Raw genomic sequence first — 22,569 nt, forward strand, 5'->3', positions numbered from 1 at the left:
TATCACGTGCATAGGGCAAGATTCGAACCCTGTACCTCCACGTAGCCAAACCTCAACTTTACCATTATGCTACCTTATCTTTAGTGTTTTATAAATAGATTTAATAACTATAAGTGCTTTATTTGCGCCTACCTTTATTAAAAGGTAAATCGTGCATTTTTTAGAGTGCGTGAATATTTTATAGAAAAACGCAAGCAACAAAAAAGTGACTCATGCACATCTAGCGTGCATGAGCACTATATTTAGCAAATAAAAGCAAGGATTAGAAAAGCATCACATGCACATTTAGTGTGCATGAACATATTAGAAAAAAAAAGCATGTAGCTATGCTTAGTCTCTCCCATCACTACATAAGGATGGGGAGCACAATGTAATAGGCGTGTGAAATATTTGGAAATTGGATATATTTCCGAAAACACCAACCGATTAATATAATCGTGGGATTCACGAAAATAATATAATCTATACTTGTGGGATTCACAAGTTTCTTATATCTTTCTTTCAATCTAAATACATATTTTATCTAAATATTGATTAATCGAATACAATACACTTGTGGGATTCACGAAATTTCTATCTCTCTTTCTAATAATCTATTTATTACTAGCCTCATCTCATATTCTTCTTTCTCCTAGTCCAAAACCTCAGTGGTTCCCACCCGACTCACGCAAACGATCCGGAGCCGAAAGGCACGACACAGTTGGTGAACCCGACGTGAAGACGGGTGGCAAGGAGATGGAGAATCAACAAGAGGCAATGAGTATAACAATGATGATGATGTTCGAGCGGATGCTACAAGAACAACGAGTGATGTCGGAGATCACGGGGGCAGTAAAGCGGCTCGTACAACGGAACGGGCAATTTGATGGAAAGGACGTGTCACGCTATCTACGTGACTACAAAGGGGAGATGATGCGATGTGGGATACCGGAAGGATTGCAAGTGATATCCTTCAGTCGGGTAGCCGCGGATGAGTTACAAGAAAGAATCTACAAGATACGGCAACAAAACCCAACATGGGGGTCCTTTGAAGGAGCTTTACGAGAGGCATATGATTACGATAGACCGAAGGGACGAGATCGGCGAAAATTCGACGAATGGGTGGCATCGGAGAAGACCCACCGAAGTGCAACACAAGCATTCCTAGAGTTCGAGCATCGTCTTGCTCGACTCTCGGAGCGGGAACAACGATTGGTGGGGGAGGATAAAGTCCTAATGTTCGTAAAATCGATCGATCGAAAAGAAAGGATGAACATCGGGATCGAACTCGAAGACGATGACGGTACGAATGGTCTTACCGAAAATTGGGCCGAAGTCCAAAGGGTATGCCGGAGACATGATGAGAGGAAGATGAGAATCTTGTCAACGACATGGCCGATGAAGGATGGTCGATTGAAGACAAACGATGGAGCCGATATGAAGGCCGAAATACAACATGATGGTGTGACGGAAGAGGGTGTAAAACAAGCTACCCTCTTGTCTTGCGAAAGAACGACGGTGAAGGATAAGGCCGATAACCCAAGTGTAGAAGAAGATTTCGGAATACAAGTGTCCGAAACATCGGGTGAAAAAGGGGTAAGCATAATTGATGTTTGCATAATTGATGCAGTGAAAAAGAGCAAGGAGGACTTGATTGAGGAGGTCACCACGAAAGATGACATCGAATCGAAGGTGGCTATGGACGAATCAACGACGGATGGCCATATCGAGACTTCCCCACCACTGATTCTAGAGACTCCGGCGGTTGCGTTCGAAAGGCAACGTGAGACCGAAGAGACGGAAGGTGGCGGAGAGAAAACAAAGGTCGAAGTCGATGCATACGACGGAGAGATAGCCGAGAATATGGCTATGGGTGAGACAATGGAGGATGATAATAGCGAGGATTCCTACCCACTAATTCTAGAGACTTCGGCAGTTGTGTCCGAGAACCAACGGGAGACTGGAGAGATGGGAGGTGGCAGCAAGAAAGGTAAAGTCGGAAGCCGGTTCGGATGGAAGGTGATCCGGACGGGATTCCGATCCGAAAGAAAGCCTAACCGGGTAAAAGAAGATTCGACCGAAAGTCGACCCGAAAGAAAGCCGAACCGAAAGGAAGAGAATTCGGCCGAAAGACGACACAAACGAAAGCCGAACCGGGCGAATGAGGATTCGGCCGAAAGACGACCCGAAAGAAAGCCGACCCGAAAAGGGGTTGACTCGGTCAAAACCGATCGACCGAGTCTGACTTGGCCGAATGCGAATATGGATGGAAGCCGACCTAGCCGAAAGCCAATCGGACGAGACCGATCCGGAAAGAAGCTAATCCGACTCAATCGGAGGTTGGACCGGTCGAGGTTGGTGAAAACGAGGAAAAGAAAGCCAACCGAAACCAAAACCGATAGATCGAAACCGGGTCGGAAGGAGACCGACTCAATCGAAACCGAACAACCGATTCCGATTCGGCCGAATACGAATCCGATCGGAAGCCGATCAAACCGAAAGTCGATCGGACGAGAGCGATCCGGAAAAAAGTCAAGGTTGATGAAGACAAGAAAGAGGCCAGTAAAAGACACTACCACGAATGACAAGGGCCAAGAATATGACGAGAGAGAACAAAGAATATGGTGGATCGGATGGCGACAATGGTTCGGGTGGAAAAGAATGGGTCTACTCAAAATGGAGAGACAAAGTTGACATAGCGGGACAAACGGAGGATGAAGGGGAGACAACGAGCATCGGCAACTTCGGCACATACCGGAGGATGTGCGGGTTCGGAGGGGGCGAGTGTCGTAGTGTATTTCGTACACTACGTGAAAAAGTAAAAATAATATAACCGATTGAATTACATATAAATAAATAAAATAATATATCAAGATATTTATCACGTGCATAGGGCAAGATTTGAACCCTGTACCTCCACATAGCCAAACCTCAACTTTACCATTATGCTACCTTATCTTTAGTGTTCTATAAATAGATTTAATAACTATAAGTGCTTTATTTGCGCCTACCTTTATTAAAAGGTAAATCGTGCATTTTTTAGAGTGCGTGAATATTTTATAGAAAAACGCAAGCAACAAAAAAGTGACTCATGCACATCTAGCGTGCATGAGCACTATATTTAGCAAATAAAAGCAAGGATTAGAAAAGCATCACATGCACATTTAGTGTGCATGAACATATTAGAAAAAAAAAGCATGTAGCTATGCTTAGTCTCTCCCATCACTACATAAGGATGGGGAGCACAATGTAATAGGCGTGTGAAATATTTGGAAATTGGATATATTTCCGAAAACACCAACCGATTAATATAATCGTGGGATTCACGAAAATAATATAATCTATACTTGTGGGATTCACAAGTTTCTTATATCTTTCTTTCAATCTAAATACATATTTTATCTAAATATTGATTAATCGAATACAATACACTTGTGGGATTCACGAAATTTCTATCTCTCTTTCTAATAATCTATTTATTACTAGCCTCATCTCATATTCTTCTTTCTCCTAGTCCAAAACCTCAGTGGTTCCCACCCGACTCACGCAAACGATCCGGAGCCGAAAGGCACGACACAGTAGATACCAACCTTCTCCTATAGGTGAAAGTGACAATGTGAAAAGACGGGCAATAATCTGCAACTTTTGTAAGAAGCCTGGGCATAAAGCCAACGAAGGTAGGCAAAGAAAGGAGAGCGGTAACTCCAACAATCTGCAAAGAAAATCATCAACTTCCAATAATCCAAGTATGTTCTTGAATTATTTGAATTCCGTTAGTACTATTGCATTACAAAAAAATATTCTTGGACCACACGATTTACTTAAAACTTATGAGACTATCCACAATCAAAGTGTAACTATACTATTTGACTGTGGTAGCACTCATAATTTTCTTGACTCTAATATGGTGCAGATGTTGCGAATAAAAACAACCAAAAGTGACCACGACTACAAAGTCCTTACTGCGGGAGGCCATGTCCAAAAGCATTCATTAATTGCACATGGTGTACCCCTAGTAATAAATAACTACACTGAAAAGTTGACTTTTCATGTAAATTATGCATTTACGAACGGTAGATGTAGTTATTGTTTACATATGGTTTTATAATAGACATAGTCTTGATATCGATTGGTTGAATCATACTATTTCTTTTGACGGAAATAACAACCAACATGTTTTTATTCATGGGACTGCGATAAACAATGTAATGTCTGTTAATCATCTTTATACTTATGATCGAAATGTCAATGCACAATTTTATGCGTGTATATTACAACCCAATGATCCTTTGTATCAATTTGTAGATAAGAGTTCATTGGATGATTTTGAGAAAGATGCTCTACGTGACATCTTGTCGCATTTTAAGGACTTATTTCCGGATAAGTTACCTCAAGGATTACCTCCTTCTCGGTCTATAGATCATAAGATAAACTTGGTTCCAGGCGCTAAACCTGTGAGCATACCCCCTTATTGGTTGAGTCGAACCGAAGAGGATGAAATTGCCCGACAAATCAAGGAGTACTTGAGGATGGGACACATTCGGTACAACAAATTGCCATGGGGAGCTCCCGTCATCTTGGCCAAGAAGAAGGATGGAACTTGGCGAATGTGTGTAAATTACAAGGGTTTGAATAAACTCACCATTCGCAATACCTACCCTTTGCCTTGTTCTGATGACTTGATGGATAGACTCCAAAGTGCAAGATATTTTACTAAGATAGACTTGCACACTAGCTATCATCAAATCAGGGTTTTGGAAGAAGATGTTTCCAAAACAAATTTTTGAACTCATTATGGTCATTATGAGTTTCGGGTTCTACCATTTGGGTTGATTGATGTGCCAACCACATTCCAGCAATTGATGAATGATATATTTAGAGATCAGTTAGGCCATTTCGTGGTCGTATTCCTTGATGACATCATGGTATACAGTAACACATTTGAGGATCATGTGTGTCATGTCCGAATAGTTTTGGATAAGCTTCGTGAATACAAGCTATTTGCCAAACTATCTAAATGTGATTTCTTTCAAAAGGAAGTTATGTATCTTGGACACCACATATCTAGGTCGGGTGTTTCTATTGATAAATCTAAGATAGAAGCAGTATTAAATTGGCCACGACCTCAAATGTTAAGGAGCTATGATCTTTCTTAGGATTTGTTGGATTCCTAAGAAGATCTCTTCAAAACTATTCATCCTACACTGCACCATTTACAGACCTATTGAAGGGTATTACAAGAAAGTCCACTAAACCTATTGAGTGGAATGCCTCTCTTGAAGAAACCTTCAATAAGTTGAAGTCATTAATTGTGAATGCACCTACTTTAGCTATACGTGATCTTAATCAAACATTTCTAGTTGAGACAGATGCAAGTGATTATGTTATTGGGGCCGCATTATTTCAAATTGGGAGACCAATTGCTTTTGAAAGCAAAAAATTGGATTCGGCCCAAAGAAATTACTCGGTTCAAGAAAAAGAATTATTTGTTATCATTTATGCCTTAAAGAAATGGCGACATTATTTGTATGGTAGTAAATTTACTGTTTTAACGGACCACAAATCCTTGCAATACTTCCTCTCTCAAAAGAATTTTGAGGGCCGAAAGGCAAGATGGGCTGAGTTGATGCAAGACTTCGATTTTGAAATTAGATATTGAAAAGGGGCTTTGAATTCCGTTGTAGATGCCTTGAGTCGTATTCTAGAAATTAATGCCCAAAGTTTCGTGGAATTTAACGAGTTATTTGATTTGATCCGGGGTAAACAAAAATACCTTAATGACAAAACATTTTCCAAGTTCTGGAAGAGAGGTGAAACAGGTATTGACGTCAATTATGGAACCACATCTACCCCGAAGAACCTTTACTATGTTGCAAATGGGTTATTGTACCGCAATAGTAAGGTTTGCATACCACACATAAAAGACATCAAGAATAAAATTCTGTATGATTGTCATGATGCCCCTTCTGTTGGACATCCACGTGTGCAAAGAATATTAGCTTTGATTAAAGCTAGGTTTTTCTAGCAAAAAATGAAACTTGAGGTAGAGTCCTATGTTATACGTTGTCCACATTGTTAGGTCATTAAGGCTGAGCGACAAAAAAAAGTTGGCTTATTGCAACCTCTCGATATTCCAGCTGAAAAGTGGCAAAGTATATCCATGGATTTCCTAGCTGGATTATCTCGTTCCACTGAAGGAAATAATGCCATTTGGGTGGTTGTTGATTGGCTTACCAAGATGGCAAGATTCATTCCAACAAAATCCACAATTACCGCAAATCAATTGGCTATTACGTTTATTTAACATCTTTATAACTTATATGGTCTACCGATGGAGATTGTAAGTGATCGAGACTCCAAGTTTACAAGTACATTTTGGTTAGAAGTTATGCAGAAACTACAAATAACCTTGAGTCTCAGTTCTTCTAATCATCCTTAATTGGATGGGCAGACTGAGAGAGTGAATCAGATATTAGAGGATATGTTGAGGGCATATGTAGCGCGCAAAAACCCTCATTATGGGAGACTTACCTTCCTATGGTGGAATTTGCCTACAACAACGCTAAGCATACATCAACAAAATACAGTCGTTCATGTTGATGTATGGTTATACGCCACGTCCTCCTATTGATGTTTCGTTTGATTCGAATACTTTGGATAGTACAAAGGATTTTCTCTTTGATATGCTTGAAGCAAGTAGGAGAAGAAAACCTTACGGTGGCACTACACAAAAATGTCTTTTATGCGAATCATGATAGAAAACCAAGGGAATTCCACATAGGACAACAGGTTTTTCTACAGGTTCCTAAGGACCCAGAAATATTGAGAACAGGACTGTGTGCAAAATTAACCCCACGGTATTGTCGAGAATTGTGACTGGCCACAACCGGCTTATCGTTCGGAAGTTCGGGTGCAGGGAACGTAAAGTAGAGTGCGCTTAAACAGAGTATGAAAACAGAAATAACATAAGAGACAAAAACACACGATTTAACATGGAAACCCGAAATGGAAAAAACCACGGGGGTCCACGAACCCCGAGAAACAGAATCACTATGCTAAAAGGAGGAGTACAACTAGAAGCTCTGAGGCAACGACCTCGAGATTCTACTTCGTCAACAGACGGCTACAGAGTTACACACGCTCTTACTCTCACTAACTTACTATTACACAGTTACTGAGGCAACAACCTTCTAAGTAACCTTTTAGCAACAACACCTGTCATAACATTATGATTGCCCTAAGTACTTATACTAGTACACCTTTTGGGTTATTTACAAGTGTAGCCCATAAGGGCATATTTAGACTATTTACAAGTATAGTCTTCCGAGTTGGCTGTCTACACGATTTCGGTTTCGGCCTCGGCCGAGTTTCTCATCAACTCGGCTCTTCTCTTCCCATCCGGAGGTACCCGTTTCCTAACAGGTATTGTGGACCATATAAATTTTTAAAATGTATAGGTCCCAATGCTTATTGTGTGGATTTGCCTTCCAACATTATGGTTCATCTCGTATTCCACGTGAGTCGATTGGTTATGATGATAATGTTGTATCACCATCTAATTTATCGACTGTTGGAGGATGATCATTTTGCTCCACATGAATGCAAGAAAATCATTCACCATAGGTCGAGAAACCTAAGGTCAAAGGTTGTTCATCGCTATAAGGTTAAGTGGAAGGATAGATTGGAAGAAGGTAGCACGTGGGAAACTGAAGAGACATTACGTAAACATTTTCCTAACTTCCCATTGCAAGAGTGCAATTAAATGGAGGGGGGGAGTATGTAATGTTCATTGGTTTAGACGTGCTTATTTGGGGGCTATCATACTGTAATATTAGAGTCGTCAGCTTTATTGGACTGACCTAATGTGTGTCATTGGGTACCCCACACATGATTGGTCAGGTAGATGTCATTACATGGCCTAGGTCCTATAAATAGGGAATACTCTCCTTAGTCAGGGAGAACCCCATGAGTGGTTCTGATGAAGCTCTCTTTAATATGGACTAGTCATTTACCAAGGTCCTTACGTGGAGATCCTGGTTGGTATGGGACCGATCGGGATTCCTCGTTTGCGTTGTCGACTCTAACGCAAGGGCGGATGGGTGGTAACGCGTATTTTCAGTATGATTGTGTCATTTATGTCTTTATTTTAGGATTAATGATCTTGGTTATTACACATGATCATCGTAATCACCCTCAATTTATTTTCATCATGTTTGTTAATCTATGTAAGAGAGAAACTCATCCATTAATTAGGTAGCCACAATTAGGACAATGGTCAATTAGGCATAAATAGAAAGGCAAAATAATATAAATATTAAAAACTATACTAATCTCCTTTTCACCATTTTCATCCTCTTCATCTACGTGTTTATTTTCGAATTGGATTGAACCACGTAAGAGAGAAGCCCAATATTGAAATTTTCGGTATGATTGTGTCATTTATGTCTTTATTTTAGGATTAATGATATTGGTTATTACACATGATCATCATCATCACCCTCAATTTATTTTCATCATGTTTCTTAATCTATGTAAGAGAGAAACTCATCCATTAATTAGGTAGCCACAATTAGAACAATGGTCAATTAGGCATAAATAGAAAGGCAAAATAATATAAAAACTATACTAATCTCCTTTCCACCATTTTCATCCTCTTCATCTACTTGTTTATTTTCGAATTGGATTGAACCACGTAAGAGAGAAGCCCAATATTGAAATTAGCTACCATTGACACTAAAGGTGTTAAGAATCTCTTACTAATCAATACACCAAATTTAAGTAGAAAAAGATGAATAGAGGAAGTCAATCTCTCTCAAACTATGATCATTGCATTGACATTCCATACCCACTATATTAGGATGCCTAGTATATTGGAAGAGGTAACAAGATCATTGCGATGAAAGCCTAGAACGCACCATCGGGGTGTCTCAAGACTTCAACATTTTGACATAATGTGCCATATGAGGGTAGCTTGGCGTCATATATATACATATTCCTAGGCCATTGAAATATATGATGTGCTCTTCTTAAAAGGCTCTTCATCTATTCGTTATCAAGGTCATGATTGTGCATGCACCTATCATTCTCTCTATCCATTCGCACAAGTCCCTTTCTAACATTAGTGAACATACCCTTCACTCATGTTTTGTAAATATTAGTGACCTACCCTCACCTACATAATGCATACATAATCATACATAAATAGAAGGAAAATAACATAAAAAGGTAGTGATTGCAAACAACTAGCCCATAACACACATGGATGCTTGGCTATCCCATCAATTGGGCATCCATTCCAAGGGTACACGTGTGGACATTTTGTAACATTCTTGCCACATGGATGCCAAACATTCTTGGTTCCATTCCATATTTAAACTCATATACTACATCCTAGGATATTGATGGTTGGTGGACCAAGGGATTCTTGAGTAGTCTCTCAAAGGCATTTGTGACAATTCATGTAACATCTTTTTGAGGTTGAATCTTAAAGGTTTGAAACAAGTATCAATGATTGTCCTCACTATTTCTAAGGTACTGTTGTTCATCATAGGTTGGATGAGTAGGGTAAGGATGACTAAGTCGGTGCAGAGGGCCTCGTTGGGTCTAACTTTAACTTTTGACCCCTCCACCTATATCTAAAAAGAGTAGTACTTTTGGGTACCTTGTAAACAGTTATGTATGTACACAATTAGCATTTGGGGGCAACCCACTAAAACTCCTCAAGTTACTAGATAAACATGTATGTATGTATGTATTCCTTCCAAAAGCCGATAAACACAAAGCCCATCAATGGAAACTTCCTTGGTTGGGCTTGTACACAAACAAACATCATTTATTGAAATCCTGGAGTTCAAATATAACATTCTCATAAACCCTCACCGGGGATATGCCCTGTTTTCAAAAGCAGAAAAAGGTCTTCTCTGCTCTGTTCTCATCCTAAATGTGACCTATGAATGTCCATGGCGTCCTTTTCTGCAACTGCATTCTTTCCTCTTATGGTAGGTTATGACAATCCAAATCCGATTCTTCTTCCATACCCATCGGCTTCCCTGTTTTGGTTTCAGAAAGAGCAGAGAAGGGATTCTATTTCTTCCATCAATTTCACTTGGAGAGATAAAGGAACAGGATGAAAAGGAGATTACCATTTGATAAGGAAGAGTTTGCTTTTGTGGACTTGCTCAAGGATTGTGCCAAGAAGAAAGATATTCACAGAGGTTCTAAACTACATTACGATGTTGTAAAAAGGGGGCTAGTCGAGAAAAGCCCTTATTTGGCTAGCGCTATAATTCACATGTATTCTAAATGTGGTATACCTTCGAAAGGGCTCAGGGTTCTGGAAAATCTTCTTGTTCCAGATGTGGTGTCTTGGAATGCACTCATTGGTGGATATGCCCAACTAGGGCAAGGCCATGAAGCAATGAATTGTTTCGAACAAATGCGAAGAAAAGGACTCTCCCCAAATGCCGTCACTTTCATTTGCATCTTAAAAGCATGTGGTACTGTCGGAAATATTGGGATAGGAAAGAAAATCCATGATGAGATTGTGAATAGTGGAGGATGCTTGTTGAATGGGAATGTTAAGCTTGGCAATGCTTTGGTGGATATGTATGCCAGATGTGGGCTTGTTTCAAAGGCACGAGAAGTGCTTGAGGAGCTTCCTTTCCAAAGTGTAGTTTCGTGGAATGCATTGATTGCTGGGTATACAAGGCAGGGACAATGCTACGAAGCATTCAACTGTTTTGAACAAATGCAAAGTGAGGGCCTCTCTCCAGATGCAATCACTTTTATTTGCATTTTGAAAGCATGTAGAAATTTAAAGACCATAGAGAAAGGCAAGCAAATTCATGAAACCATCATGAATAGGGACTTGCTGGCTAAGAATACTGTACTTGGCACTGCGTTGGTGGATATGTATGCCAAATGTGGCATGCCTGAGATAGCACATCGAGTGCTTGAAGAGCTTCCGCATCGAAACGTGATCTCCTGGTCTACTCTCATTGCAGGATATGTTCAAGAGGGCTATGGTGACGAAGCACTGAACTGTTTTGAACGAATGTTGAGTGAGGGCATCTCTCCGGATGCAATCACTTTTAGCTGCATTTTGAAGGCATGTAGCAGCACACGTGCTATCGAGAAGGGTGAACAAATTCATGATAAGATTGTGAAAGAAGGCTTTCTGAAAAAGGATATTGTGCTTGGCACTGCTTTGGTGGATATGTATGCCAAATGTGACAAGATTGAGAAAGCTCGAAGAGTCCTGGAGGAGCTTCCGTTTCGAGATGTAGTCTCTTGGAATGCGCTACTTTCTGGCTATGTCCAATTGGGGCGATGCCATGAAGCATTGGACTGTTTTGATCGAATGCAGAATGAGGGCTTCTCTCCGGATACAGTCACTTACTTGTCGGTTCTGAAAGCTTGTGGCAGTGCTACAGATATAGGGAGGGCTGAAAAGTTTTACGATGAAATCAAATATAGAGGCTTTCTTAAAAATGATATTGTACTTGGAAATGCTTTGGTAGACATGTATGTGAAATGTGGTCTGCTTACAAAAGCCCAATGCGTGCTTGAAGAGCTTCCTTATAGAAATGTAACATCTTGGAACATAGTTATTTCAGGGTACACGGAGCATGGACAAAGTCATGAAGCACTGAACTGTTTGGAACGCATGCAAACTGAGGGTGTATATCCAGATGCAATCACCTTCATTTGCACTTTAAAGGCCTGTGGCACTGCTGGAGCTATAGACAAAGGTAAAAAAATTCATGACATGATTGTGAGTGCGGACTTGCTAGAGAATGACCTTGCACTTGGTACTGCTTTAGTTGATATGTATGCAAAATGTGGTGAACTAGCGAAAGCACAAGAAGTTCTAGAGAGGCTTGATGTTCGGAATGTAATCTCTTGGTCCGCCTTAATATCTGGATATGCCCAACAGGGGCAATTTGATGAAGCATTAACCTGTTATGAACGGATGGATAGTGAAGGGCTTTCTCCAAATGCGGTTACTTTCAGTTGTATCTTGAAGGTTTGTGGTAGCACTAGAGCTCTTGACAAGGGAAAACAAATTCATAAGGAGATATTGGAGAGAAGCTTGTTGGAGAAGGAAATTGTACTTGGAAATGCCCTCGTGGATATGTATGCTAAATGTGGTGAGCTTCTGAAAGCGCAACAACTACTTGGTGAGCTTCCAAATCGAGACATAGTCTCCTGGAATACATTAATCACAGCATATGCCGACTGTGGACAGGGACATGAAGCACTCGAGTGTTTTGAACGAATGCAAAGTGAAGGCTTATCTCCAAATGAAGTTACCTTGATCTGTGTCTTGAAGGCATGTAGCTGTACAGGAGCTATAGAAAAGGGCAAACAAATTCACAAGGACATTGTGAGAACGGGCTTGCTAGAGAAGGACATCCTCATTGGTACTGCTTTGATAGATATGTATGTCAAATGTGGTGCACTTTCAAAGGCAGAACAAGTGCTGAAAGAGCTGCCTATTCGAAGTGTTATCTCTTGGAATTCATTAATTGCAGGGTATGCCCAACAAGGGCAGGGTCACGAAGCATTAAATTGTCTTGAGAAGATGCAAACCGATGGTCTTTCTCCTGATGAGGTCACATTTCTTTGTGTGCTAAGTGCGTGTAGTCATTCAGCACTAATGGGTGAAGCCCGAAGGTTGTTTGGTAACATGGAGATAAGATATGGTATCAGCCCCAATATAGAGCACCACACGTGCATGATATCAGTCTTGGGAAGCGCAGGACAGTTTGAGGAGGCCATGTCAGTTATTAAAGTGATTCCGGATTCAGATCATTCTGACCTTTGGCTTGCTCTTCTGGGTGCTTGTAGGAAATGGGGGAACGTGAATCTTGGGAGTTTAGCTTTTGACCAAACTATACAATTAGACAGTACTTGTGCTTCGGCGTATGTGCTTATGGCTAATATATTTGCAGCTGCTGGCATGCAAGAAGATGCTGAAAGAGTTGAAGCCATGAGACTGAAATATGCAGCTTGCAAAGGGCAAGAAAATAGGTTGCGGTTAGATGCAGGTGGAAATGTTGATTCAATTTACTGTGGCACCCATAAGAGGATACATGGAACTGCTGTAATATAATATACTGATTGTCCCATAAAAGTGTATCACAGTAAGGATATTGTTTAGTTATTAGTCCATATACTGCATCTAAAGTTTACGGGCATTATTATAGCATTGCTTTTGCATCAAAAATACATATGCCAAAGGGGAACAAAAAAATATTCATATCCAAAAAAATCTTACAAATATGTTCAGCACAACAAATAAATTGACATGTTTTCCTAATTTTCTCATGGTAAGTCCTTACATCAATGATATACAAATAACTTTTCAAACTCAAGGTTCCCTGTAGGCTGTTACCATTAAGCGAGACACTATAATCAATGTATACATTGGATATATAACAAGTCTTATTTACTTACGAATCCACGTCCTTGGAACGCAACTTCTCGAGAAGGTTGCTTTTCCAATCTTCTGTGATGCTTGATTCATCAAACCCCTCAAGCTTTAGGTATAATTTTAATATGCAGCAATTTCCTCTGACATCTATTCCATGTTCTTGAAGAAGCTGAATCACCTCCGACATACATTGTTCTTCATGATTTGGTAGCACATCATGGCTGACATTGGCTTGGATATTATTAGCATCGGGATTAATATTGATGTTGTCAGCGGCAGTGATTTCAAGTCTCGAGAGATGGGTGGGCATGATTCCATGCTTCAAAGCAAAAAGTTTACATTGAATGGAGCATACGACTTCATCTTTCCTTTTCTCCTTCAAAGCCCTCTTACAGGCCATGCAATAAGCTCTAGCTCCCTTTTGTTCCTTGATGGGGTAAGCAGGGCGAAGGTAGTGAATATCCTCACCATTGATGATGAATGTGAATATACCCCTAGTGTCGATATACTGTGTCAGCTCATCCTTCTTAATGGAGTCTAGGTTGGAAGCTCTTCTTACCTGGAGGCATATAGAAGATGGTGATGATCGATAATTTTGCTTACACTTGATGCACAAACCCTTGCCAGCACCTCGGATGAAGTCCCATTGGAAGTATTTGATGAGCTTATGGTGGAGGGGGCAAGGATCGATAAAGTATTTGGTGATGGTGAAGTGTTTCAACCAGAGGGGACCATGTAAGGAATTTAGAGGGAACAGATACAATTCAATACTATTTGGAGGATGGATAGGATATAAATGAGCGGAAGATGATGTTGAAGTATATGAATCTTGGATGAGGACCTTTCCGTTGTCATTGTTGCAACTAGAGTTGGCTACGGGAAATAGAGCATTTCTCAATAACGCTCGCTCTCCGTCATCGATCTTCTCGCAATGATGATAAGCCCTATCATCATCATCATCACCATGACAATCATAACGATAATCATCATCATCATCATCATGGATGAGTACTACCTTCTGATCCAATGCTGGCTCCTCAGGGGTGAGTCTAGGTCTCTTAAACGGTTGCGTACTCGAACAAGGTTGATCAAGATCAGGACGGTATAATGCAGGCACAGCATTGATGGAGCAATCCTGTTCCTCCATCTGCTCTTTACCTGGTCTCCTATTATACCCATCTTCTACTGAATTGTTCATGACTTCAAAATCGGAATGAGAGCAAATCAGATTCAATCAATCAATCGATATATATATATATATACACAGATATATATATATATATATATGTATGTATGTATGTGGTGTGTTACTGTTAATCCCTCACGTAAATAATGGACTCTAGACTTGTATATGTATCATACTACACACTACTGACTACAAATGAGGAGGAGGAGGAGAAGGGCTTTTATTTTTGGTTTTGTTGCGTTCTGTTTTGATTCGTTGTGGTGACGTTGCATGTCTTGCTTTTTTTCTCCCAAAAAGCAGCAGCAGCAGCGGGAGGAGGAGGCAGAGCAGCTGCGTTCCTCAATAAAGACGATGATGATGATGATGACGATGATGAAGAGAAAAAAAAGTAAAAAAAGCAAGATATTGCGTTTCAGAGAAAAGCAAGCAAGAAAAAGCAGCACCAAAAAAGCAGTTGGGGCATATCACAACCAATAAGTATTCCATCTATTTTCTCGTTCCAACAAAGTTATAGCATTCCTTAATGTCATGCATGGTAGTTCAAACTAGCTAAACATGCCCCATTATGACAAGGCACATCCCTATCTCCATCTCAATAGATTTAGGAAAAACAACTCACAATGTATCTTTGCCCATATCATTCAATTGTACATCTAGACAAAGGCTAGTTTTTCATGTATATTACATGTTCTAAGCCCAATAGAATTTTGGATGATTTATTGTGCATAACTTTCATGTGCATTGCTCGATTTCTGTCATACATATATCAAGTTAGTTTCCTTAATGTAGTATGTTTACATTAACATGTGCTTTGATAAGATACTTCATTACTCTTATTGACATGATTTTGTGGAGAAAGTGCCCACGTCAATTTTGGTAAGGCTCGGGACCAAACACTTAGCATGCATGCTCTCAAACAAAAACTACCATGAAATTTTGCAATGAATGCACTATCAAACCTCTTCTTGACTGGTGATCCATGACACTTAATTCTATACAATAAAATTTTGTACATTTGAACTTGATAATTACAAATAAACAAGGTATTTGTAGAGATATGTACATACTCTATGTGCTACACCAATTATAAGCATGTAGTTAGGCCCAAAAAGCTCAAATCAATTGATCTAGCTATTTGTTGCTTTGATAGGTGATTGATTATTTGAAGTTCACCTCAAAAATGCAAAAAACTTGGTTGAGATCCATTTACAATTGAGCATGCTAAATAAATGGAACCAAAGTGGAGTGTCGGTGAATCAAATAGCTTTACACGTTTCCCATGATATCATCTCTAGTATATCACCATGGTGCATGCTCTTATTATCAGGAACAATCAATACAAAATGGAAAGTGAATTAATTAAGCTTACAATAGAGGCATAATTTTTTTTTGCATGGATCTTGATGTAAAAGTTAGTGTGCGGAAGCGTAGACAAACCCGGCTTAGCCAAATAACAACAAAAAGCTTGATTTATACTTAAACACCACATGGGCTATTTACTTACACATGTAGTCCATACTACTATCACTTCTATTAATAATAGTAGCAGTTGATCAGCTGACTCCTATGTCGACTGTCCAGTCGGGCCGACCAGTCGGCCTTGGCTTCGACCATCTGGTCGGTCGTGTCTTCGACTTGGATCACTTACACTGTCAACTCTCCATGTCGACTCTCTCTCAATTGACTCTCTATGTCTTTGAATGTCGGCTCTCAGCCCGAACAATCAGCTACTCCTTGTCGTTGAGTTTCGGCTCTTACTTAGCCGAACAGTCAGCTCCCACAAGAGAGACATATACCTGACAAACTCCCCCTTCACTCTTGGGGGTGAAATCGGTTAGTCTTGTCCTATGTCGACAGACTCTGAGTCTATCCATCAATAGGTTCTTCATGAGCATGTTGGATCCATTTTCGTTAGTATGGATCTTCACAAGGGTAAACTCTCCTTCTTCAAGTTTCTCCCACAACCAGTGATACCTCCTCTGTATATGTTTGGTCCAGGAGTGGTACACAACATTCTTGGCTAGATGTATGATGCTTTGGCTGTCACAATGAAGCAAGAAATCCCTTTTCTTCATTTTCAACTCACTAAGAAAATTTCTCATCCAAATCAGCTCTTTGCCAGCCTCTACCGGTGCCATATACTTTGCCTCTATGATCGACAAAGCCACAGACTTCTGCAATCGTGACTGCCACGACACTGGTCCCCCCGCATAGGTCATCACGTACCTTGAGGTGGATCGACTTGAGTCTATATACCCCGACATGTCCAAGTCAGTAAAACCTTCGAGCATAGATTTTCCGACACCATACCTAAGACACACCCCCGAGGTGCCTTTTAAGTACCTGAGTATCCATTTAACAGCTCCCTAATGTTCTCTTCCTAGATTACTCATGTATCGGCTTACTGCTCCCATAGAAAATGTTATGTTTGGTCTTGTGCATACCATAACATACTTTAAACTACCAATAATTGAGGCATATGGTACTTTCCTCATCTTAGCCTTTTCTTTCTCCCCTCTCGGGCATTGCTTTGCATTAAGCTTGTAGCTGTTCAACAACACAGAGAAGATTGGCTTTGCTTCCGACATGTTGAACCTCTCCAAGATCTTTGTCACATATTTCTCTTGTGACAACCACATCACTTTCTTAGTTCTATCTTGAACTATGTGCATCCCCAAGATATGTTTTGCCGGTCCAAGATCTTTCATGGCAAACGACTTGCCTAGAGCTTTCTTTAAGCTCACGATCCTCTTCATGTCTTGTCCGACTATCAACATGTCATCCGCATATAATAAGAGAATCAAGAAGTCGCCTTCATTGTACCTTTTTACGAACACAATGATTTGCTTGTGTTTTCTGGAACCCATGTTCGAGCATGAAGGATTCAAACTTCTTGTACCATTGGCGTGGAGCTTGTTTCGAACCATACAAGCTTTTATTCAGTCGGCACAATAGGTTCTCTTTCCCTTTCTCCTCAAAGCCTTCGTGCTGCATATAGATCTCTTCGTCCAGCTCCCCATGCAAGAATGTTGTTTTGACATCCAATTGTTCGATCTCTAGATCCATGCTGATAGCTATGCTTAGAACAATTATGATTGATGTCATCTTTACGACTGTTGTGAATATCTTGTTAAAGTCGACATCCTTTTTCTATTGAAAACCCTTCACCACAATGCGGGCTTTATATCTGGGTGTGCTATCGACTTCTCTTGTCTTTACCTTGTAGACCCACTTGTTCCTGAGTGCTCCCTTACCTTTTGGTAGCTCCACCAAGTCGTAAGTATAAGTTTCATGCAAGGAGTCTATCTTGTCTTGCATTGCATTGAGCCATTTCTCTTTGTGCTTGTTAGTAATGGCCTCATCATAGCACTCAAGCTCACCTTCATCAAGAAGAGGATGTATTGACTGGCATATGTAGTCAGTGCTCTCCTTTCTTTGAGTGGGTATCTCCTTCCACCCATTATCGGCTCCGGTTTGGATGTCTTTGCCGACTCCAACTTGTATTCTTCGATAAACTTCAATAGGTCTACCAACTTCGATTCATATGTATTTGTCAGTTGCTCCAATTCGACCGACTCGTATTTGACTGTACCAATACCTGTCTCCGAACAACCGACTATGTTGGTTTGATTTGCCTTGAGTCGACAATATTTAGAGTCGAATGGGAAGTCGGTTCCAACTTCTGTTGCTTCTAGTCCTCTGTTGTCTTGTCTTTCAAGAAGACTAGATCCCGACTCCTCATTACCTTCTTATCTACTAAGTCCCACAATTTGTAGCCGAACTCATCCTCCGAGTACCTGAGAAATATGCATGGTTTTGACTTACTATCGAGTTTCGACCTCTGATCCTTAGCCACATGCATATACACTAACCATCTGAACACCCACAAGTGTCGGTAGAAGACTTCCTTTCCTGTCCACACCCTCTGTGGGACATCACCTTTCAATGGCACTAAGGGAGACCTGTTGATAAGATAAACAATTGTATACACCGCCTCAACCCAAAATGATTTTGGCAGCTTAGCATGCAACATCATGCTCCATACTCTCTCCATAATCGTTCGATTCATCCTCTCTACAAGCCCATTCAAATCAGGGGTCTTCAACACTATGTATTTGATTTGAATACCTTGGGCCTTGTAGTATTCTTTGAACTTCCCTTTATATTCATCACCATTGTCGGTTCGGACAACCTTCAACTTCTGACCCGACTCTCTCTTAGCCCTTGCTTGGAACTCCTTAAAGAACGACAATATTTGGTCCTTCGATTTTACGACAGTATTTGGTCCTTTGATTTTAGTACGAAAGCCCACAACTTTCGACTATAGTCATCAATGAACGTTACAAAGTACTATCTACCTCGATGTGATGGAGCATCTACATAACACACATCTGTGTGCACTAGTTCCAGTGCAACTTCTCTTCTTCTTGGTGATCTTGTGTGGAATGTAGCTCTGTTTTGCTTTCAGAACAGGTAGTTGACACGCTTCTCCAACTGTACTCCATTCTCTTCTGGGAGAAGTTTCTGATTGGCTAGAAGATGCATTCCCTTGTCGCTCATGTGGCCTAGCCTCTTATGCTATAACTCTCCACTTGAGTCAGCTGCCACATCTGCTTCCGATTTGCACAGTCGGGCATGCAGAAAACATTCTTTACATCCATTTGATGTAAGTGCTACCCCTTTGTCGCGTCTACTGATAGCAAAACACCAACAGTCCTAATCTTCGCGACTGGTGCAAATGTCTCATCGTAGTCGATGTCGTGTTGCTGTGCATAACCTGTCGTCACTAACCGGGCCTTGTATAGGTTGATAGAGCCGTCTATGTTGTACTTGACCTTGTACACCCACTTGCATCCGATTGGCTTCACACCCTTCGGTGCGTCAACCAAGTCCCATGTTTCGTTCTCCTCTAAGGCGCACATATCTTCCTCCATAACAACACACAAATTTACGTCCTTTGCCGCTTCTACGTAGCTCTCCAGCTCACGCACTTCCGCCACCTTCGTCATGTACGCATAGTGGTGCGCCATGTATTCGTATTAAATTAAGGGGTTCTTTTGGTAGGTAGATCGGCACATCTTCTGCTTTGCCGATTTGTTGGCCCTCTTGGCTGACTCTAAACTTTTCTCCGGAGGTTCATTGTCTCTCCGGGCCATTTCAGATTTGCTCTGATCCGAAAAACTGACATCCATGCTATAGTCCGACATCTTCATCTTCCCTTTCTCTTTGTGTGTAGGCCGTCCCTTCGGCTTCCGATGCGGGGAAAACATGGCCGAGTCTCCACTTCTTGGCAGCTCAACATCCGACTGCTCATTTTGACTCAAACTCTCATTTGGCCCACATAGCTAGAATGACATCGGACTCTCTTCCAGAGCTCTGATTTCTTCTTTGTCCGGAGGCATCTCGGCCTCACTGACTTCATCCGAGTGGAGTTGTCGGTTGGAAATGAAGGCAAGTACCATGATGTCGACTCATCGAACATGACATCTCGACTGAACCGAACTTGTTTGGTTCAAGGGTTATAACATTTATAATCGTTTTGCTCGTCTGAGTAGCCGATGAGAATTCACTTCTCGACTTTCGTGTCTACCTTCCTCCGCTTCTCCTTTGGCACATGCACATAGGCAATGATGCCGAATACCCTCAAGTGTCCCAGATTTGGTTTCTTTCTGAAGTAGAGCTCATGTGGTGGCACTCATCCATTTGGAGATGTCTGATTTTGCGGGTATATTGCTGTCCGGACCGCGTCGGCCCAATAAAACTTCAACAGATGCATCTCTTCAAGCATCGCCCGTGCCGCCTCCTCTATGGTCCGGTTCTTCTGCTTAGCCACACCGTTCTGCCCTGGTGTGTATCGGCAAGAGATTTCCCGGTGAATTCCTTCCTTCTGTAGATAACTCGAGAACTGGTCGAAAAAGTACTCTTTTCCGCCATCGGACCTCAGGCACTTGATTTTTCTGCAAGTTTCTCGTTTGGCAAGGCTCCTCACCTTCAAGAACCAGGCGAAGACTTCGCTCTTCATCACGATCAAGCACGCCCAAGTGTGCAGAATGTAGTCATCGATGAAGGTTACAAAGTAACGGCTTCCTTCGATGGTCACATTCTGTGCCGGTCACCACACATCTGAATGGATCAAATCAAGCCGGTTCTGGATCCGATTTCACTCATTGGGTAATGGAAGACTATGTTGCTTCCCTAACTGGCAGGCTTCACAGACTTGCCCGTTTTGGCTACTGAATTTCGGTAATCCGAAGACAATGTTCTTTGTTTGCTTCTCCCGAAGCCAAGGGAAGTTGATATGGCTGAATCGCTTGTGCCATACGCTGATGTACGACTTGACCTTTTGCCCTTTTGCAAACATCGCGGTTCCAACTTCGTTTGTTTTGAGGATGAACATCCTCCCTTCTCGGCGCCCTTGTGTGATGACTTTGCCCTCTTCTTCGATGAAGCATCTGAGGTATGTGAACCGAACCTACATCCCCTAGTTGACAATCTATTTGATCGACACTAGGTTCTTCGTGATTGTTGGGACATGCAAGACATTCATCAGCTTCCCTTTTTGTCTGACATGGTTTAAGGGAACTTCACCGACATGTTTGATGGTATGTGGGGTGTCGTCATCAGTTTCGACGACCCCTAGTTGTTGCGGTTTATCCAAATACGAGAACCACTCCTCTTGGCTCGTCATATGGTTCGACCCGGATTTGTCTGAATTGGAGTGCTTCTTCCAACAATTACTCTCTTTACTAGCATTCTGTTTTGGCCTTTGCTTGCCGATTTTCGGTGCTGCCTTGATTCCCCTTGTTTCCGGAGGGTTTGGAATTGTCGTCGGCATTTCGATTTTGCCTTCGGTTTTGCTCTTGTCGGCCACCACCATTGCGTGCCGACCCGCCTCGTCCACCACGACCATGGGGCCTATCTTCCTCCATGTACAAGTTCAACATCTTGCTGTCAGCGTGCATACTTGTCGATGCACCCACATGGTTCTCTTCAACGAGAAACATCAATTGCAACTTAAAGAATGACGGTGTATTCTCTCTCATGTAGAGCGCCGTCCGGAATGATCCGAACGTTTGTGCCAATCCTCCGAGGTAGACCTGCACCATTTCATCCTCCTCAATGGTCATGTTGATGGAGGCGAAGGAATCACAGATGTCTTTGATCCGGGAGGTGTAATCAGCCACTGACATGTGTCTTTGTCAGACATTGCTCAACTCATGTCTGAGTTGAAGCTTTATTGCTCTGGTGCTAGTGGCGAAAATTGTCTTCAGATTTCCCCAAGCCTCCTTTAGTGTCTTGGCATCCAAGATGTAGCTCAATAGATGATCATTGATGCTGGATGCAAAGCAATAGAGAACTCTGCTTGCCGACTGTTCCCAAGCCGGAAAATCCCTATGTGTTGAATCGAGTGCCACATCATTTGTTCCTACGACATAACTCCAATATCCATGTCCTAACAGATATTGGTGCATCGTGTATGACGAAGATGCGTAGTTGCTCCTATCAAGCTTCTCTGTCGGAAGCGAGCTTCCCATGCCTCTATCCATTTCTCGTTTTTGTCCGTTCTTGTTCGAACACTAAGGTTTGTTTGTTTAGGAAGTTCTTGTCGGTAGTAGAGGATGTTCAACCCTCATGCTATGATACCATGTAAAAGATACAGTGTGGAAGCTAAACACAAATCACAACCGGCTAAACCGGATTGCAACAGAAACACAAAGAATGGAATATGCAAAGTATATGAGTGAGAGAGAGACAGAGAGAGCAGACTTGACCAAACTATAATTTCAAATAATGAACACTTTGTACATACAATGTGCTCTGTGCGCACTTTTATACAAGTCCTTAAAAGAACTGACAAGTACTTCAATGCTCGTATTGAGCGACTAACACTAACTACCAAGAATATGCCTACGTACTAGGCTAGGATCGTAGGCCTCTAACGGCCTACTGGTTACACTCAAATTCGGAC

At 41.4% G+C, this 22,569-nt stretch overlaps 2 protein-coding genes across 2 annotated transcripts; one reads left to right on the plus strand and one right to left on the minus strand.

The window, feature by feature from the left end:
* The first annotated feature begins 9,823 nt into the window (after positions 1-9,823).
* On the plus strand, positions 9,824-13,178 carry LOC147857716 (pentatricopeptide repeat-containing protein At5g27110-like). The gene has a single exon (XM_087326860.1). The coding sequence runs from the start codon at positions 10,106-10,108 to the stop codon at positions 13,091-13,093; it is 2,988 nt and encodes a 995-aa protein (XP_087182986.1). The 5' UTR covers positions 9,824-10,105; the 3' UTR covers positions 13,094-13,178.
* A 250-nt stretch (positions 13,179-13,428) lies between these two features.
* On the minus strand, positions 13,429-14,612 carry LOC147857717 (uncharacterized). The gene has a single exon (XM_087327550.1). The coding sequence runs from the start codon at positions 14,610-14,612 to the stop codon at positions 13,434-13,436; it is 1,179 nt and encodes a 392-aa protein (XP_087183676.1). The 3' UTR covers positions 13,429-13,433.
* Positions 14,613-22,569: the final 7,957 nt, after the last annotated feature.

The sequence above is a fragment of the Azolla caroliniana genome, unplaced genomic scaffold, assembly GCF_043228905.1.
Source record: "Azolla caroliniana isolate FFs.n. ecotype wild unplaced genomic scaffold, voAzoCaro1.0.p SCAF_11, whole genome shotgun sequence".
In the NCBI taxonomy this organism is placed as follows: domain Eukaryota; kingdom Viridiplantae; phylum Streptophyta; class Polypodiopsida; order Salviniales; family Salviniaceae; genus Azolla; species Azolla caroliniana.

Excerpts from the sequence above, each read along its gene's own strand:
- LOC147857716 (XM_087326860.1), top strand. The coding sequence starts at position 10,106 with ATGAAAAGGAGATTACCATTTGATAAGGAAGAGTTTGCTTTTGTGGAC.
- LOC147857717 (XM_087327550.1), bottom strand. The coding sequence starts at position 14,612 with ATGAACAATTCAGTAGAAGATGGGTATAATAGGAGACCAGGTAAAGAG.